At 41.6% G+C, this 19112-nt stretch overlaps 1 protein-coding gene across 6 annotated transcripts in view; it reads left to right on the top strand.

Moving 5' to 3' along the window:
* Positions 1-18673, top strand: part of SGIP1 (SH3GL interacting endocytic adaptor 1) — a 250209-nt gene extending 231536 nt beyond the window's left edge. For all 6 annotated transcript variants that reach the window (XM_077450532.1, XM_077450530.1, XM_077450528.1 and 3 more), the window contains 5 exons: positions 297-429; positions 546-748; positions 2347-2411; positions 6077-6241; positions 14567-18673. In XM_077450532.1, the coding sequence (XP_077306658.1) occupies positions 297-429; positions 546-748; positions 2347-2411; positions 6077-6241; positions 14567-14589 (589 nt within the window). In that variant the 3' untranslated portion in view covers positions 14590-18673. The remainder of the gene's footprint in view (positions 1-296; positions 430-545; positions 749-2346; positions 2412-6076; positions 6242-14566) is intronic.
* The last annotated feature ends 439 nt before the right edge of the window (positions 18674-19112 follow it).

Genomic DNA, 19112 nt, shown 5'->3' with positions numbered 1-19112 from the left:
ATACATTAAATAATACACTTGGAGGTGCTTTTCTGTTCTTTCCTTTTTGATCCCCCTCTTTCATTTTTCTTTAAAAAGAATGACACATTGATGGAGATGGGAGCAGACCAATTCTGTTTTAATTAAATCTGTCCGTAGCGAAGAGAACAGTGTGTTTCTCCCAGCCAGCAGATCTCAGTGCTGTAACACATTATCCTACAAATTGGCTGTACTGAAGTCTGTAGGAGCAGGTTTTGTTATGTGAAATAAAAACAAGGAGGGGTGACTAATAATATCCATATCATTTTACCACTCAGCGACAACACACAGGCAACGCCGAATGCAAAGGAATTCTGGGTAAACATGCCAAACCTAATGACCCATCTGAAGAAAGTATCGGAGCAGAAACCGCAAGCCACGTATTATAATGTAGACATGCTAAAATATCAGGTAATGACCTCTGTGATTGAATATCCGATAATAATGCACATCCCTTGATAATTGACAATCTTAGACCGTGTCAGACATTTGTAAAATAGTGGCCTTTGTCTTTCATGTCTTGCCAGGTATCCTCCCAGGGCCTTCAGTCCACTCCTCTGAACCTCGCTGTAAACTGGAGGTGTGACCCCACCAGCACTGACCTCCGAATAGATTACAAGTACAACCCTGAGGCCATGACCACACCTGTAGCATTAAACAATGTCCAGTTTGTTATCCCTATAGATGGAGGAGTAACAAAACTCCAGGCTGTACTGCCTCCTGCTGCCTGGTAAGTGACACTACATAGTCCTCTTGAATTTCTGTTGCTACATTCATTTCGATGAAAACTTTCCTGTAAGAGTATATGTACATTTTGCGTATATTACATGTTGTGTACCAATAAAACTCTCCCTTGTTAAATATACAAAGGTCCTGACCTGCTGGTGCCACTATCCTAGATGTGATGCCAGCAGATTCAGAGTTGTCACCCAAATGACGCACTATAGTATTTCCCTAAACTTCTTCTGCGGCAGCTACTTAAATGGTTATGTAGGGAGGGGTGGAGGAGCTGGGCCAGCGTTGACACTCCCAGAACAGGAAAGGGCTATGACATGTAGGGGGGAAGGGCCTGTTCTAGGGAATTGACTCCCGGAATAGTCAGATTTTCTAGCAAGTTCAGATTCACATTGCAAGGCATCTCCGCAGCTCAGCGCTCCAATAAGCATGGAGGGAGATGAGCAGAGAGCTGTGACCGACAGTCTACAGCTCTCTGCTCATGAAGCTCTGAAAACCGAGTGATCAGTGGTGTTCGCTCGCTCGCTTTTCAGTGTAGAGGCGCCAGGGGATAGATGCAGCATCAGACTCATACTGCATTCACCTAGGCACGTATGAATAGGGGAAAAAGCCCAAACCCATACTTCTCTGACTGCTGACTTTTAAAATATTGACACTTGCCTGTCCAGGGTGCCCGCGATGTCGGCACTCGAAGCCAATCTATCCCTCGGCTGTCGGGTGCTGCCGCCGCCATCCTAGGTAAGGGAATCGGGAAGGGAAGCCCTGCGCTCTGCTATCCCACTGGTCCCTGCTGTTTTCTGGGACTTGTGTGTCTCCCAGAAGACAGCGGAGGGGGGTGGGGGCGGGAAGTGGCATAGATACAATACCTGTATTAGACAGGTATCTGCTCCCCCCTGAAAGGTGCCAAATGTGACACCGTAGTGGGGGAGGAACCGGAAAAGCGGAAGTTCCATTTTTGGGTAGAACTCAGCTTTTAAGAGGAAGTAAACTCTTTGTAATTAAAATCTTCTGGCAGGCAAGGTATTTCTGACGGAAGAGACCTTATTGGTCTCTTCTGTCATAAATCCAGCCTGCCTGTCAGTTGTCATGCCCACTGAGCAGCTCAGCGAACATTTAAAGCCCTGTTTGGCCTCCAATCTGTGCCGTGGAGATGTGACTCCTGTGCACATGCACTGGAGTGGCGTCAATCGTGGCCTGGCCTAACAAGTGGCGGGGGGCCCGCCGGATCAGTCCCAGTGCTGTGCTTGTTGGGACACCATATGACACCATATGACAGGTAAGTCTGCCATAATGTACTAATATGCTACATAATAGTACATTATGGCTTAACCCACCTAAGGGGCCTTAAAAAAAAAATATATATGTAGCAGACTTTACTTCAGCTTTAAATAACAGATGCAGCGGCTGTGTGCACTGTATAAACTTTGTAGCCTCCGCTACATGTAGTATACAGAGCTGCCTCTATCTCCTAGGTGCCTTCACTACCCATCTTTTGGGCTTCATCCAGCTCAGATTCTACATTTTTAAACAGTTCATGCTCGATGGAACTTGTCTCCTCTTATCAATTGATTTTGCTTGTTTTGTTCATTCCAGGAGTGCTGAACAACAGAGGATATTATGGAAAATTCCAGATATTTCACAGAAATCTGAAAATGGAGGTAAATTGCAAGTGTTACCTATTCTCCAGCCATGATAGATGTATATTAACCATTGGTTTGTGTAAAAGTTATAGCGCCCCCGAACTATGGTATAAATATATATATATATATATATATATATATATATATATATATATATATATATATATATATATATATATATATATATATATACTTGAATTTATTTTTTATTAATTTTTTATTCTAGTATAGCCTGCGATTAGCAACTTATAGTGGAACTGCGGCGGGAAGTCTGACACTAACTGACACTGGGTAGGAACGACATCACCAGTGACACTAATACAGCGATCCGTGATAATACTATAAGCTGTCATGCTACTAATGACACTGGCTGGGAAGGAGTTAACATCTCTGTATAATCAAAGGGTTAAGCGTGTGCCTAATAAGTGTCAATGTGTGTTACAATGCGAGTAGGTTGCCCTAAAGTGGCTAAATATTTTACATGTCTTGTGTACAGTGAATAATTGTACCCCTTACATTGAAGTATATCTATAGTCTCAATTCAATACAAGCACAATATGTGCCACTTAGGCCCCTTTCACACTGGGGTGGTGCGGGCGTCAGCGGTAAATCGCGGTAAAAGACCTGTGACATGTCCCAGATGATTGCCCAGAGGGAGGGGGGAGAGGTGAACTGACTTCCGGAACCACGGAGCCCCGGGAGGAAGTGGGGTTCCACTCTCCCCCCAAAAAAATGACATGCCAAATATGGCATGTCAGGGGGTCACCTTCCCTTAAAGCGGAAGTTCAATTTTTTGGATGGAACTCCGCTTTAAGCATTTTCTGAGCCACCCATTAAAAAAATAAAAAGAAAGTAAGTTACTAGCCTCTCTCAATAAGAATTATTTTTTTTTTAATACCCACTGCTCATCACACTTGAGGATTTCATGGTGGAAGGGTCTATCCAGCCTTAGCTCATAACTGTTTTGTAATGTGCAGGCAATTGAATAGACCACAGCTCCAATAATCACTAACGTCAAATGCTTATCTGGTGGGCATGTAAGTGGGAGCTGTGAGTGATAGTGAAACCAGAGCTGTTTAAGACAAACGGGGACTACAATTGTAAGTGAAGTAGTAGCGCGCTGCCACCTAGTGATAGTGATGCGTATGTACAGCTGCTGCTATCACCAAATGTGTTTCCACAGTAGATAATAATGTAAGTGTGTGATAGCGCTGTCTCAATAACAAAAATCGGTAATGACAATTGTGTGACAATAAAACTAAAATAAACACATTTCATAACAATTTAAGTGCTAGTGCAAACAACAGTACTATTTTTCTTTTTTTTTTACACTGATGTATGGTTTGCACTAGCACTTACATTTTATAAAATGTGTTCATTTTAGTTTTATTGTTACACTATTGTCAGTACCAATTTTTGTTATTGAGGCAGAGCTATCGCATACTTACAATAGGGACTACAAATAGCCACCCACTGATAAACCAATACAAACAAGGGGCAGGGCTGGGTGTGGTCACGTTCTGATTGTTTATCAAATATGGCTGCACTAAGGGCGTACATGCATTCCTATAGGTTTGTATGAAAAAGCAAAACTTGCTTGAAGTGAACAAAATGCCACCAATACTGGCTCGAATAGTCATGCCCCCACTACATCAGCAAGTTGCACTTCAGTCCTTGTCGACACCACTAAAAGGAGGGTGCCAATGCTGCCCTGTGTTCAGCAGGGAAGGGTTAGTGTTGTTACCCGATCAAAGGAAGTAGGCATGCTCTTGTGTCGGCTAGCAAGATCAGCAGGTGAGTTTTTATTCAAGTTACTGTTGCCTTTCTATCTTCTCAAACCAGTCTGCCTATCCTCCCCTGACAGCAACAAGGCATTTTCCTCCACACAACTGCCACTGACTGGATATTTTCTCTTTTTCTGACCATTCTCTGTAAACCCGAGAGATGGTTGTGCATAAAAATCCCAGTAGATCAGCAGTTTTTGAAATACTCGGAGCAGCCGGTGTTCTGTCTCAAGGACATATAGCTAAACCTTCTTGTCCCAATAACAGATACCATATTTCTTTGATCTCTGTTTTAGTAGAACAAGCCAGGTGAAACTACAAAATAACAGAAATAGACCTCAATAAGTATAATATTGCATACAATACAGCATACATTGGAGAAACAATGCTATACAATACAAGATGTAATGGTAAAAATGTACTTTTTATGTTCTCTAAGGAGTAATGGCATTAGATTGAGAGATACATGCATTGCTTCCTGAGTATCTTCTCAAAGAATGGTGGCTGTTTCACTTCCTGTGAAGATTCTACCCAGAGTTCCCTGCTTACTAACAACTTCCTTAATTACACGTACAGTAAATCAAATAAAACAGAACTGCAGCAATACCAAAAAGGAACGCTAGAAGGAGCCTGCACACCACTTATGATTGTCTTATGTAAATTACACACGTTACATGTAAATTTAACAACACCGGTACAAATTGCCAGCATAAACATCTGATGGACAGAACAGCCAGTCTGGCACCAACAACCATGCCACGTTCAGAGTCACTGAAATCCCCTTTCTTCCCCCATTCTGGTGCTCGGTTTGAACTTTATCAAGTTGTCTTCATCACGTCTAGATGCCTAAATGCAATTTAGTTGCTGCCAATATAATTGGCTACTGAGTTAGGTTTGCCACCTGTCCAAGATTCACCCGGACAGTTCGGGTTTGGAACCATGTGTCCGGGTTTCAGACTGCCTGAAACCCGGACACATTATTCAGACTGGACTATGGCTTCCCAGCAGGGTTGCTGGCTGCAGTTGTCTAAGCTGAGAGTGACTGTTGCATTCTTTCACGCTGCCCAAAGCCAGCACTAACACCCCCCCCCCCCCAAACACACACACAGATGCGAGAGGAGAGAGGGCTCGATCTGCACCTCTCTCCCCCCCCACCCCCTACCCCTCTGTGTCTGCCCACACTTCAATCCCCGGCGCTGTACTTCAGAAAAGGAAAGTGGGGGCTGGAAATTTGAAGTCCAGCAGCCTCAGATACATCTGGATGAGAGGTGCTGATTGCCAGAGTTCTCCTTATCAGAGTCTCCCCTTACAGTGAAAAGGAACTCTACGAGTTCAGATGTAAAAGGGGAACTCTGCAGACTCTGATGTAAAGGGGGACTCTTGTTATTAATTTCATATGATTATAAATGTTGTTTAATAACTATATATATATATATATATATATATATATATATATATATATATATATATATATAGTTTATAATATAAAAAAAAAAAAAATTGCTGTGCGCAGCTAAAGTGTTCGGGTTTGACTTGAAGAAAAGGTGGCAACCCTATACTGAGTAACCTGTGTAAAGAAAGATGCATATACTAATTTACTGTCTGCCCACTCTGGTCCAGCCACGTGATCCCCTGTGTCAGCCAGCAGCGGCTGCAGGGGAGAGGAAAGAATGCTTGACAATGGCTGGTAAAGCCTGGAGCCATGGTGTCACCCATAGGCTTCCTATGGCCTATGCGTTGTCGGCACACTCTCCTCTATGGCCCATCCATTGTCGGCACTCTCTCCTCTCCCCTGCAGCCGCTGCTGGCTGACACTTGGGACCCGGATCACATGACCGGACCAGATCTCCAAGCAGTTATGGTGCCGCTGTAGTTATCTTTTGTTTTCCCTTCTTGTAGGGGTTGGATCACTGCTCGCAAGATTCCAGCTGACTGAAGGCCCAAGTAAACCAGCTCCATTAGTCCTACAATTCACTAGCGAAGGGTCAACATTGTCCGGCTGTGACATCGAGCTGGTTGGAGGAGGATATCGCTTCTCTCTCATTAAAAAGAGGTTTGCCGCAGGTATGGAAGTGTGTGGCCAGGGAGCAGGGGGGATGCTTGGCAGTCTATTTGTAGTCTGTATTTACTAGTTTGTCAGTGGATCTGAACATGTGACAACATACAGTGTTAGATCTCATCAATACTTCCACCCTTGGAACAAAACCTCATTTCAGTTTATTGCAAAACAATATAAAGATCGGTGTTTACTATATAAAAGTCTTTACACATTTTGTCTAACAAACCAAATATAAATCTCATCATATAAAGCCTTTATTTGGAACACTTTTAATAAATAAATAAAACTGGATTGCAATTAAAACTGATGGCACTTCAGCATCAATGTGGAAGTGTTTATTTGTAGGCTGAAAGTGGTATTAAATCCAAACAAGCAAACATTTATTATATTGCAGCTTTCCAATTTTTAGATGTGATGACTGAATTTTTTTTTTTTTTTTTTTTTTTAAGCTTGCTTTCTTCTATTTTCATCAGGTGATTTGGCCAGTAAGTCTGTTGTTTTTCAAAGCAACAAGCTCTCTTGCAGATGTATCAGTTACAGGGATGAGACAAACCATTCAACAGTGCCAACATGGGTGCTTACAAGGATCGGTTTTATTTAATTTATGTAAGGGCCAATTCACACTGCAACATAGAGCAGCAGGGGTGATTGAACATTTCGGCTGCTCTGCATTGCTGGCTGCGCTAGGGGGGCATTGTAGTGGTTTTTTTTGTTTTTTGTTTTCTATGAGCTTTATTTGAAGTGAACAAAATATACACTTCAATCACTGCAAAGTCCGGCAGTGTGCTGCGCTGCCTGACATAGCAGTGCGATTAGGGCGATAAAATGAAGCATGTATACATTTCATTGCAGCGCTAGGCTGCATTGCAGTGTCAATGGGACACATAGGAAACAATTGTTTCCTGTGTGTCCCTACAACCACAGGCGTTTTACCATGTGGTAATATGTCTGCCACCGCACATAGTGTGAATTGTCTCTAAAACGTTTATCCCAAATGTGGAAAAAAAAACTGTTGTAATTGTTTATAAAGTATTAGCTGGCATTCAGCTTCAGTTAGTGTATCTAAATCTGCTAGTGCATCTAACACTCCCCTCCCCTCAGACTGATAATGTTGCTGTCCAAAGGTGCCCCCTGTTCTCCTTCAACCAGAGTGGGGGCACTCTTAGCCTCGATTCACACTGCCGTAACTTGTAATGCGACTTGAGAGTTCAAAGTCGCATGTCAAGTCATGGCCCATTCACGGCAATGGTGGTGTATTAAAGTGGTTGTATACCCTCTTCTATACCCAGTGAAGTTAACAGCTTTAGATGATAAACAGGGATGAAACAAATCTCCCTACATACATAAATTTAACTTGTATATCTGTGGTCTACATTCTTTAGAAAGTGCACATTGTGTTAGTAATCTCTCTTCCTGTTTCAGCAGTGGGTGGGGAGTCTGGGCTTACAATGTGTGAGAGCTGATTGGAGGAAAGGCACACCCCCCCCCCCCTTCCACATAGGCAGAGGAACAAAGAATCTTGCAGAGCTGTGCTGTGAATAGACAAGCTCTCTGTTTCCTCCCCCACACAAATTCAGCTGATTTTATCACATGTGTCACAGAGCTTGTCAGAAGTTATCAAAACAGAGAAACGGAGCAGCAGAAAGACACAGGACTTAGAGTTTTGGAGAGAGATAAGTAAGCACTACAGATATGTGCCCAGGTCAGATTTCATCAATGGGGTTTACATCCACTTTAAAGTGATTTGTAAAGTCTTGTTTGTTATTAAAAATAAAATAAAAAACATGTTATACTTACCTGCTCTCTTGCAGTGGATTTGCACAGAGCAGCCCAGATCCTCCACTTCTCAGGTCTCTCTTCGGTGCTCCTGGCCCCTCCCTCCTGTTGAGTGCCCCCACAGCAATCGGCTTTCTATGGCACCCAAGCCAAGCTGCAGCTCCGTGTGTCAAAAACTGAGCTGCAGTTCCTCCCCACCCCCTCTCTCTCCCAATTGGCTAACTGTTTTTGACAGCCACAGGAGCCAATGGCGCTGCTGTTGTCTCTCAGCCAATCAGGAAATAGAGGGACTCGCTGGACAGGGATGAAGCTCAGGTAAGTATTTCGGGGGAATGCTACAAACAGAAGTTTTTTTTTTTTTTTTTATCTTAATGCATAGAATACATTAAGATTTAAGAAAATAGAAAAACCTTCTGCTTTTTACAACCCCATTAAGCTGGCTACACATTATGCAATTTTTTATTTTATTTTTCAATTTCCTTTAGTTTTACCTTCAACTATGTAGTGCAAGGGTCTGTTCTGCCTGGTTGCATACAATTTTTGAAATTGTAAAATTGAAAATATGGTTTTGGTAAATCTAATGGGAAATTGTACAAGAAAATTATATATTGTGTAGCCAGCTTTACTGGCCAGATCACCAGTTGAAACCAGAGGTCAAAAGTGCAAAAACAAAACAAACAAAAAAAAAGAATACAGCCCCTACGTCTAATGATTAAGCTGCAATATATTATATTTTTGGGTTTAATATGGCTTAAAGCTTTCCGAGCTGTTTTTTTTTAGAAGCCTCCTGCCTGCAATGTTCCTAATAATCGGAACCCAATTATCCCAATGACATCCGATCAACTTTGTACATTCAACCTGCCCACGTATGGTTCGAATCTCGGCCGGTTGAGCAGGAACCAGCCGAGATTCGAACAGTCTCTGGCCATCCTAAAGAGAAGGTTAGTAGAGGGAAAGTGAATTGCACAGATTGCAGCCAGTAGGTCGGGCTGCAGTCACATTGCCAATGACAGTGATTGGTTTGTTACTGATTCTTTTGTTTACCGATACATATGTAACTTCTTCTATAACTATTGAAGGACATATCCGTTATATATATATATATAATTTTGTGCTTATAAGTTTACATACCCTAGCAAAATTTATGATTTCTTGGCCATTTTTCAGAGAATATGAATAATACAAACACTTTTCTTTCACTCATGGTTAGTGTTTGGCTGAAGCCATTTATTATCAATCAACTGTGTTTACACTTTTTAAATCATAATGGCAACAGAAACGACCCAAATGACCCTGATCAAAAGTTTACATACCCCAGTTCTTAATACCGTGTATTGCCCCTTTAACATCAATAACAGCTTGAAGTCTTTTGTGGTATTTGTGGATGAGGCTCTTTATCTTCTCAGATGGTAAAGCTCCCCATTCCTCTTGGCAAAAAGCCTCCAGTTCCTGTAAATTCTCTGGCTGTCTTACATAAACTGTACGTCTGGGATCTCCCCAGAGTGGCTCAATGATATTGAGGTCATGAGACTGAGATGGCCACTCCAGAACCTTCACTTTATTCTGCTGTAGCCAATGACAGGTCGACTTGGCCTTGTGTTTTGGATCATTGTCATGTTGGAATGTCCAAGTACGTCCCATGTGCAGATTCCTGGCTGATGAATGCAAATTTTCTTCCAGTATTTTTTGATATCGTACTGCATTCATCTTGCCATCAATTTTGTCCAAATTTCCTGTGCCTTTGTAGCTCACACATCCCCAAAACTTCAGCGATCCACCTCCCGTTTTTCACAATAGGAATGGCAAACCTTTCATCATAGGCCTTGTTGGCTCCTCTCCAAATGTAGTGTTTATGGTTGTGGCCAAAAAGCTCCATTTTGATCTCATCACTCCAAATAACTTTTGCCAGAAGGTTTGAGGCTTGTCTCTGTCCTGTTTGGCGTATTGTAAGCAGGATACTTTGTGGCATTTGCGTAGTAATGGCTTTCTTCTGGAGACTCGACCATGCAGCCCAACTTTCTTCAAGTGCCTCCTTATTGTGCATCTTAAAACAGCCACACCACGTTTTCAGAGAGTCCTGTATTTCACCTGAAGTTATTTGTGGGCATTTCTTTGTATACCGAACAATTTTCATGGCGGTTGTGGTGGAAATTGTAGTTGGTCTACCTGACCGTGGTTTGGTTTCAACAGAATCCCTTATTTTCCACTTCTTGATTCGAGTTTGAACACTGCTGAGTGGCATTCTCAATTCCTTGGATATGTTTTTATTATCCATTTCCTGTTTTATACAGTTCAGCTACCTTTTCCTGCAGATCCTTTGACAATTCTTTTGCTTTCCCCATGACTCAGAAACCAGTAACATCAGTGCAGCACTGGATGAAAGATGCAAGGGTCTGTCAGGAGTCCAGAAACTCATTGATCTTTTATATACACACACACACTAATTACAAGCAAACAGATCACAGGTGAGGATGGTTACTTTTTTTTTTTTTTTTTCTTATTCTTTTTATTGTAAGAATATCAATTGGAATACAAAACAAAGCCTATTGGGCATACCCAGGCTTAAGCGAAAACACACACATTAAAAGACAAACAACAAAAGGCAAGGTGGTTGGTAACCAAGGCTTAGGGGAACTGGAAGCAAGGTATCTGGAGTGTGCAAAGTAAAAGGGTTGTGTGGTACATTCTTTTTATACAGATCCACATCTAAGCAGTAAACAAAAGCAAAACGGAGTATCCTATGAAAGAGTTGCCGAGGATCCAACAGTATCTCTGGACTCTGTCCAAATATCCCATACTTAAGTTTGGAGAATTTTATTGGACATCCCCTAGATTCATATGTAAATTTATACAATTGAACAGCTTTATTGACTATATTCTTCCAATAATCTAATGTGGGTGGCTGGGTAGATTTCCATTTAAGGCGTATAGACTTAGGTGCGTAAAATAAGAGTCCTATCAAAGTTCTCAAAGATCTAGAAGTAGCTAGTTGGTAAACGAGACCTAAGATGCAAACATCAATTGATAGAGGTATTGCAATTGTGGTGACTGTGCAAATACATCGGGCAATTGCTGTCCAGAATAATCTAATGCCCGGACACTCCCAAAACACATGCAGGAACATGGCAGGGTCAGCTGTACAGCGTCAACATTGTGAGGAGTATGAGGGATAGATCCTATGTAACCGTTTAGGTGTGAGATATACTCTATGAAGAATCTTAAACTGGATTAATCTGTCTCAGGCTGATACCAAGCTTTGCATAGGATAGTCCCAAACATCCTCCCAGTCTTCGAAATCTAACTCAGGGACCTCCTCCCACCAGCGCGACAATAGTTTGTAGAGGCCAACGTGAACAGAAGATTGAAGAGAGTGGTTTGCCCAGACTATCCCCCCCCCCATAGCTTCAGTTCTGGACAAGGTTAAGGTTATGGGCTGATTGCCAAAGTGCATCTGAAAGGCATTGCCTCAACTGAAGGAACCTAAATAGATATGAATTGGGGAGGGCATATTTCGTCTTGAGGAAGTCAAAAGTCTGGAGCATACTCGCCTCAGATTTTACTAATGCCGCGTACACACAATCAGACTTGGTCTGGCGGACCGGAATCCGGCGGACAATTCTATCGTGTGTGGGCTCCAGCGGACTTTTTTTTCCCCAAAAGTCAGACGGACCTAGAAATAAAACATGTTTCAAATCTATCCGACGGCTCTCTAGTGTGCAAACCGTTCGTCTGTACGCTGGTCCGACGGACCAAATACAACGCAAGGGCAGCTACTGGCTATTGAACTTCCTTGTTTAGTGCCGTTTACGTCATCACGTTAAAAATGAATGAACTTAGTCCAGTCGTGTGTGTGGCCAAGTCCGTCGGCCCTCCGCCGAACGTCCGTCGAGAAGACCGTCGGACCTAGTCCGTCAACGTTCGGTTGTGTGTACGCGGCATAAGATATTTTATCCCTTTAGAAGCCCACACAGTGGGGTCAAGCAACAAGAAGAATTGCTTTAGGCAGGGGTTATGCCATAGAGGCATATGTGGTGAGTAAGTAGATGCGGATGTTGGAGCTGCTATTCCTTAATGACGGCAGTCATAGATTGGGTGAGAGGGAGCAATGTTAAACCACCTCTGTAAAGTATATTGTGTAGTGCTTCATAAGAGCCAAGCTGTGTAGCGTCAAGCACCACGGCAGCGAGGATGGTCACCTTTAATAGCCATTCAAACACCTTTGTGTCAACTTATGTGCACGTTATCATGCCAAAATCACCAGGGTATGTAAACTTTTGATCAGGGTTATTTGGGTAGTTTCTGTTGCCATTGTGATTTAAAAAGAGGAAACCGTTTATTTGATAATAAATGGCTTCAGCCAAACACTAACCATGAGTGAAAGAAAAGATTTCATGTTATCATTCATATTCTCTGAAAAATGGCCAAGAAATCATAATTTCTGCCAGAGTATGTAAACTTTTGAGCACAACTGTGTGTGTGTATGTGTATATATATATATATATACACATATACACACACACATATTTTTTTTGTATTTGAAAGTAAATGTTTTGTGAAAAAAAAAAAAAACTTTCCCCAGCCACCCCCCTTTTTCCCTCTCGGTTTATAGATCTGGGACCCCGATCCCTCCCTCCAGCAGGTACTTACTACCTGTGCATTAATGTCCCAATAGGCTTGACTAAGAAGTACCCATGTAAGCATGAGTGGTGTCTTATTCAAGTCTGTGTGACATTAGTGAGCAGGTGTGGGCAGCTTGGTTTTAGATTTTAACAGCTGTGCTGCAGACATTGTGGGAGACAAAGCTATGGACCTACTGGAGTGGGGACCCAGATCTGTATACTGGGGGGCAATGGAGGAGAAATGGGGAAAGTTTTTACAAAGTACACTTGTAATTTTAACATTGCAGATATTGGAAGGGATGAATGTTTACCTGTCGATGTCTAGCCTGGTCTCATGAATGCTAATTAGAATAGAAATAGAGGATCCACAATTGGTGGCTTTTTTTTTTTTTTGTTTTTAAGCTCCAACCTTGTTTAACTATGTAACTACCTCCAACCTTGCTTAATGCTTCAACCTTGCAAACTACCCAGGGAGTCAGTGACCCACAACAGATGTGCAAGCCAGTATATTTAGGATTGGCAACCTGCATACTTCCAGGTCAGTAACTAGCCAAAAAGGAAAACAAAGATGGAGATGTAAGGTTCTTTTAAAGCTGTATTTCAGGAATTCCACTTCTTTGTAAAAAGTGAAGGCACGCTATGAGTTAAAGTGATTGTAAAAGCAGAAGTTTTTTTTATCTCGATGCATTTTATGCATTAAGATATAAAGCCTTCTGTGTGAAGCAGCCTCCCCTAATACTTACTTGAAGTCCCTCTAGATCCAGCAATGCTGCAGGAGTGACGCCATTTCCACCCACTGCTGTCAGTCAGCCAATGAGGAGAGAAACAGGGCGGGCCCGCACCACGGCTCCATGTCTTAAAGGACACAGGGAGCTGTAGCTCGGTTGCACCCACAGCAAGCTGCTTGTTGTGGGAGCACTCAACAGGAGGGAAAAGCCAGGAGCACCATAGAGGGACCCAGGAAGAGGAGGATCTGGACTGCTCTGTGCAAAACCACTGCACAGAGCAGGTAAGTAAACCATTTTATTGCACTCCTAGAAGACAAGCTATCATGGTATTTCCGGGAGCCTGATGCTGATCCTTCCGGTCTAAGCATCTTTAAAGTTAGAGTTGGTGCAGATGCTATGCCTACCCCTTCCCATCTTCTTGCTCAATCACAGAAGCCTTTGTATTATGTGAACTCATTCGCAAAATACAAAGGCTCCTCTGAATGAGCAGCAGAGAGGAGGGGCTGGCATAGCTGTTTTTTGTTTGCCTGTCTCTCCTCTCTCACAGCCCCTATTTTCAGTGTTTGCTCCAGCAGACCCATAAACCTGCCAAATATAAATAGAAATAAGTTCAGGGGGTGTCAAGCACCTCCTTGGACTCGGTGTGCCTGTACTTTTTACAAAGTGTCTGAATTCCTGGAATTCAACTATAAATATAATCGGACAATGACAGTTGCCATATATTTATCCACTCCAGTATTTCTTTCCTGCCACAAGATCCCCTCTGTCTTTGAGACTGAATGGTGCCTAGGGTCATTCAACCAAGATAACTAGGGCCATATTTTGAGTACATGGTGTCATGACATCGTTGGTTTTGCTGTCATCAGGCTACTGCCACTCACTGTATCATGAAGAACTTCCGAAACCAGGAGGAGATCCAAAGAGACAGAGAACCCTGGACATCATGTGGCCTGCTTGAATACATTCAGATAAGAAAGATACAGTAAAACCTTTGATTACAGGCATGTTTCTAGAATGAATTATGCTTGCAATCCAAGCTTTTACTGTATAAAAAAAAATACAAACCGCATAGGGGGATGTGGTCCTCTGGTGGGGAACCCAAAGTTTGGGCTGTAAGAAATGACCAGCCTTTCATAATAGTTACCTTTTTAGTTTCCTTGTCATCATTTTTTTTCTCAAGATCACCAAAATCTTTTGTCTCTTGAAGGAAAGTACTTGGCTGACGCCTAATAGAAGACCGCCCACGAGGAGCAACAATTCGATTTTAAATCAAAGCTAAACGAACATGAACTCATATTGGGAACCTGGGGAACCTTTGCCGGAGGCTCTGTCGGTTACAGACAGATCGTTTTTTTCCCTCAGAAACCTTCGTGTTGCCCCACCCTGCAGTATTTATTTCTAGGTGTAATATTGTTGATGGTTTTAAACTTGTAATTATCGTATTTGTAAATTGTATTTAATTCCGTAAGGCTGTATTTTGGCAGTTAGACTCTCGTATCAGCATTTTACCATGGATTAAATGGGTGTAATTTAAACGGTTATATAAAAAAAAAAAAAAAAACATTTAGTAGTACTGTTGAATGGCACACTGCTTATGGAGATAGATTTTTGTGTATATATAGAACTAAATCTATAATATCCGTAGTGGTTATAGGGGTGCCTCTGATTCAAACAGTGTCTTTTTGAATCCTTGTCTATGCACATGACGGCGATCTCCAAACCAACAGTGTTTGGACATGACATTTGCATGACAGTAGAGGAGTAGCTACAAGAAAAAGAAAAAAAAAAGAGAGAATCAAAGCAAAGGTTTGTGAATTAATCAATAAAGCTTTCAGATACAAAAAAAGGGGGCCGGTACAGCAATTGTGTTTTATGAATTCAAATCTGTATTAGTATTACCAGCAGCAATGTGTTGTGGGCTACAAGATCTAAGAGCGCACCTAGCGCCTCCTACAGTGGAGGCATCTATGAGAATGCAAAGTGGTTTGCTAAAAAATCATTGGTATATCTAAGGAACTTTGTTTTAGTCATGACAGTGGTCCCCAAATAAATCATAGGAAGAGTGTATTGGAATGGATCAAGTTGGATTCCTTCATTGGCTGCCCCCATCCCAGGCTGCTATGATTTTATCCCTTCAGGTCCTTGTACTACTGCCCATCTTTTCAGTAGCAAGCCATAAGCCAACTAATTTTACTCCAAATAGAGGTGTGCTACTAGCTTTCAGCAAGCTTTGTTGAAATGTTTAAAGTACCAATTGAAGGGAATGTAGATTGTCTAGAGGTGGTTTATAACCCCTTCATGTCTGTTAAAGTGTGATGTTCAATCACCCACACAGGCCTGGGGGATTAGCCCATTGAGACAATGACACAAAACAACAAAGTCTCTCCGAGCAAATCTAATCTTTATTCTTTGGTGTGAATATTTAAAGGGGCTTTCAGAAAGTACCGCCCTTTGAACGTGTCATACAGATTATACAATCATATACAAGTACAACCTACAATAAAAGGAAGAAACTAGTGATTCCTCAAAATCATGTGCTTTCCAAGAAACAAAACAACTGAAAGAAGATGACAGTAACATGAGAAACGAAACTAGATTAGCAAAACTTGAGCATGTCTATTTGTAAAGTGGATGTTAGAGAGACAAAATGGAAACCAAATTTCTTAAAGAATGAAAGCGGTTACGCTAAATATCCCTTCAATCCCCTCTTAGATCATATAAGACCAATCAACTCCATTTTGTAAATGCTGAACACAGATCTCAATGAGAGTGTTGATTGCCACTTTAAGCAAGCTGCTGGCAGGCTTTCAACAAGCTTTAAAGTGGTTGTTAACCCTTACAGACCACTTTTTACTACAGGTAAGCCTATAATAAGGCTTACCTGTAGCTACCCAGGATATCTCCTAAACCTGCATGGTTTAGGAGATATCCCCTGTATTTGCACATGCGCACTGAAGCAACGACACGTATGTGGACGATAAAGGCTTTTTAAGGGAATAATTCCATAGCAGACTGGTACAAAAGCAAAGGAGATGTCGCAAATTGTGTAGCGAAAGCATGCTGGAGAAACCGAAAGAAATAGGAGTTGGGTAGATCAAATGTATTTTTAATTTGGTCAAATGTTTGTAGTGCGCCACCCTCACAAATATGGGATAGAATGCAGACCCCACGACCAGCAGGATCCGGAATGAACTGGAATTCCAGTAGAGAGGGGTTCATCCAGAAAGGAGTGTTTGGACAGTAATGTTCCTGAGTTCTTACTAGCAAAGGGGACAACTGCTGTCCATGCTCTGATCACCGTGCGCATAGATCTAATTAGGGGATGTGGATCTTTACCTCCTCTAAAGAGCGTATTTCGTAGGGCTTCGTATGATCCCACTAGAGAGGCTTCTAAAGCAGGCGGTCCGCCAGCTGTTGTGAAACTACAAGTCCCAGGAGGCATTGCAAGGCTGACAGTTACAAGCATGGCTACCACAGGCAGAGGCCTGATGGGACTTGTAGTTTCACAATAGATGGAGGGCTGCCAGTTTGAGACCCCTGTTCTAGAGCGACTGCAGCATTAGAGATATCAGATATGAGCCAATTATGGGCGTGTGACAACATTGCAGCTAGGAAACATGAAAAGAAATCTGGACAGGCGAGGCCTCCTCAAGTCCAAGACTTCTCTAGTATGATAAGCCGAAATCTACAAGGGTGAGACTCCCCCACAGAAAACTGTTGACATGAAAATTAAGTTATTTGAAGATCGATTTAGGGATCCATATGAGAGAGTGGGGCAAAACCTAAAGCAATGGAGGTAGCAATTTAATTTTGACGAGTGAAGCTTGTTTAAAGTGGCAATCGGCACTCCCATTGAGATCTGTGTTCAGCTTTTACAAACTGGAGCTGAATGGTACTTTAAAAGCTTCAACAAAGCTTACTGAAAGCTCTGCAAATGCTTTGGCAAAGCTTGCTGTTCACACCGCTCCTATACAAACTGAAGCCCGGGGGAAACCGGCCTTATTCTGAGAGCAGAAATGTTTTTCTTTTGTTGTATATTTAGATGTTAACCCCCTTTCAGTTGGAGGGACGCCACTCTTTAAAGTGTTTTTAATGCTGGGCGATGAGTTTCTCCATTATGTTTACTTTGATTTGGCTGACACAGTAATCACATGATGGGGAGCCCATCCCAATCTCCCGATTTGTAAATATTGACTAGGAGCTGTTGGTACTGGGAGTACCATGTGAGTGTGCTCCAAGAAAACACAGTAGGACACCAGCTCTACACATATATGTGACAGGTGGCCTTTAAAGTCCACTGTTGTGCTGCCCCATATATGTGAACAACCAGCATTATGGGGTCATGTTTTATTTCTAGCCAAAAGTTGTTTTAAATAAAATGGGGTAGCGTTAAAAATTATTTTATTTTTTATTTTATTGTTCATGTGTGTCCTGCTGAGGAAAGTTCCCTTTACTTCCCGTCTTGAAGGTGCAACAAAACAGGTGTGGAAATATATCCAAACTGGGGAAAATTCCCAATTTAGGTTTCATCTCCCATTTGAAGGTTTCCCCTCCATCCTTGCTCTCATGACACCTCTAAAATATAAGATTTCCCCTTACTTAATTACAGCCACCAGATTGAATGAGACAAAGTGACTCTTCCCAACAGCAGGTTCACAGACAGCAAAAAAAACTAGGCAAAGGGTCTAATCCTTCTCTACTATATAATAAATGAATTTGCCTATACATACCTAATAATATCCCAACAAACCATAAAATTCAGCAAATCAAATAGGGGGACTATTCAGATACCATTGAATGTTAACACAACACACATTAAAATTGTAAAATCATCGCCTAAGACCTACTCTTCTACCTTGTCTCCCACCCAACCTCCCCCCTTACTTCTACTACATATCACTTTCTCTTCCCTTCTTGTACTTCATTTGGAGGGTGAGGTGGCGGCTTTTTTTTTTTTTTTTTCCCCCAATCCCCCTCTTGTCTCCCTTTTCCCTTTGAGTTCAACACTACATAAACCAATATGAAGGGTATCTGTAAATTATAATGGACAACTGGATATTGAGATTTTTAAGGTGCTGAACCCTCCTTAGGGAATAATATTTGACAAAGTGATGTATTAAAAAATATATATTTTATTATAATTATTAAAAATAGCGTCTATGACGCAATAGACGTATAGTGCTAAAAGTGTGTGTGTATATATATATATATATATATATATATATATATATATATATATATATATATATATATATAATATGTACAGCAATCTCTAAAAACCAAGCAAGTATCCCCTATGGCAGTGATGGCAAACCTTGGCACCTCAGATGTTTTGGAACTACATTTCCCATGATGCTCGTGTAGTGGAGCATCATGGGAAATGTAGTTCCAAAACATCTGGAGTGCCAAGGTTCACCAACACTGCCCTATGCCAAGATATGCAAATTCCTCTATAGTCATACACGCATACAATTATGGATCCCCATGGCATACACCATGACATATAGTAGAGGAAGAGGCACAACCCAATTTTTAATTATTATATATATATATATATATATATATATCACTTTATTCCCTAAAGAGGGTCCAGCACCTTAAAAATCCCAATATCCTGTTGTCCTTTTGTTTTACTAATTTTCAGGATTATTAAACTCCTATCTGTAAATTATACAACATTGAGTTTGGGTGTCATACCAGGAAGGCAGCACTCTTGGGAATATTCATTCTAATTCCTCCGTTTTATTTTCTGA

This window comes from Lithobates pipiens, unplaced genomic scaffold, assembly GCF_037356315.1.
Source record: "Lithobates pipiens isolate NorthernLeopardFrog02 unplaced genomic scaffold, aLitPip1_a1.2 Scaffold_23, whole genome shotgun sequence".
Lineage (NCBI taxonomy): Eukaryota > Metazoa > Chordata > Amphibia > Anura > Ranidae > Lithobates > Lithobates pipiens.
Note: the sequence above shows the minus strand (reverse complement) of the source record. Positions and strands in the feature narration are given on the sequence as shown.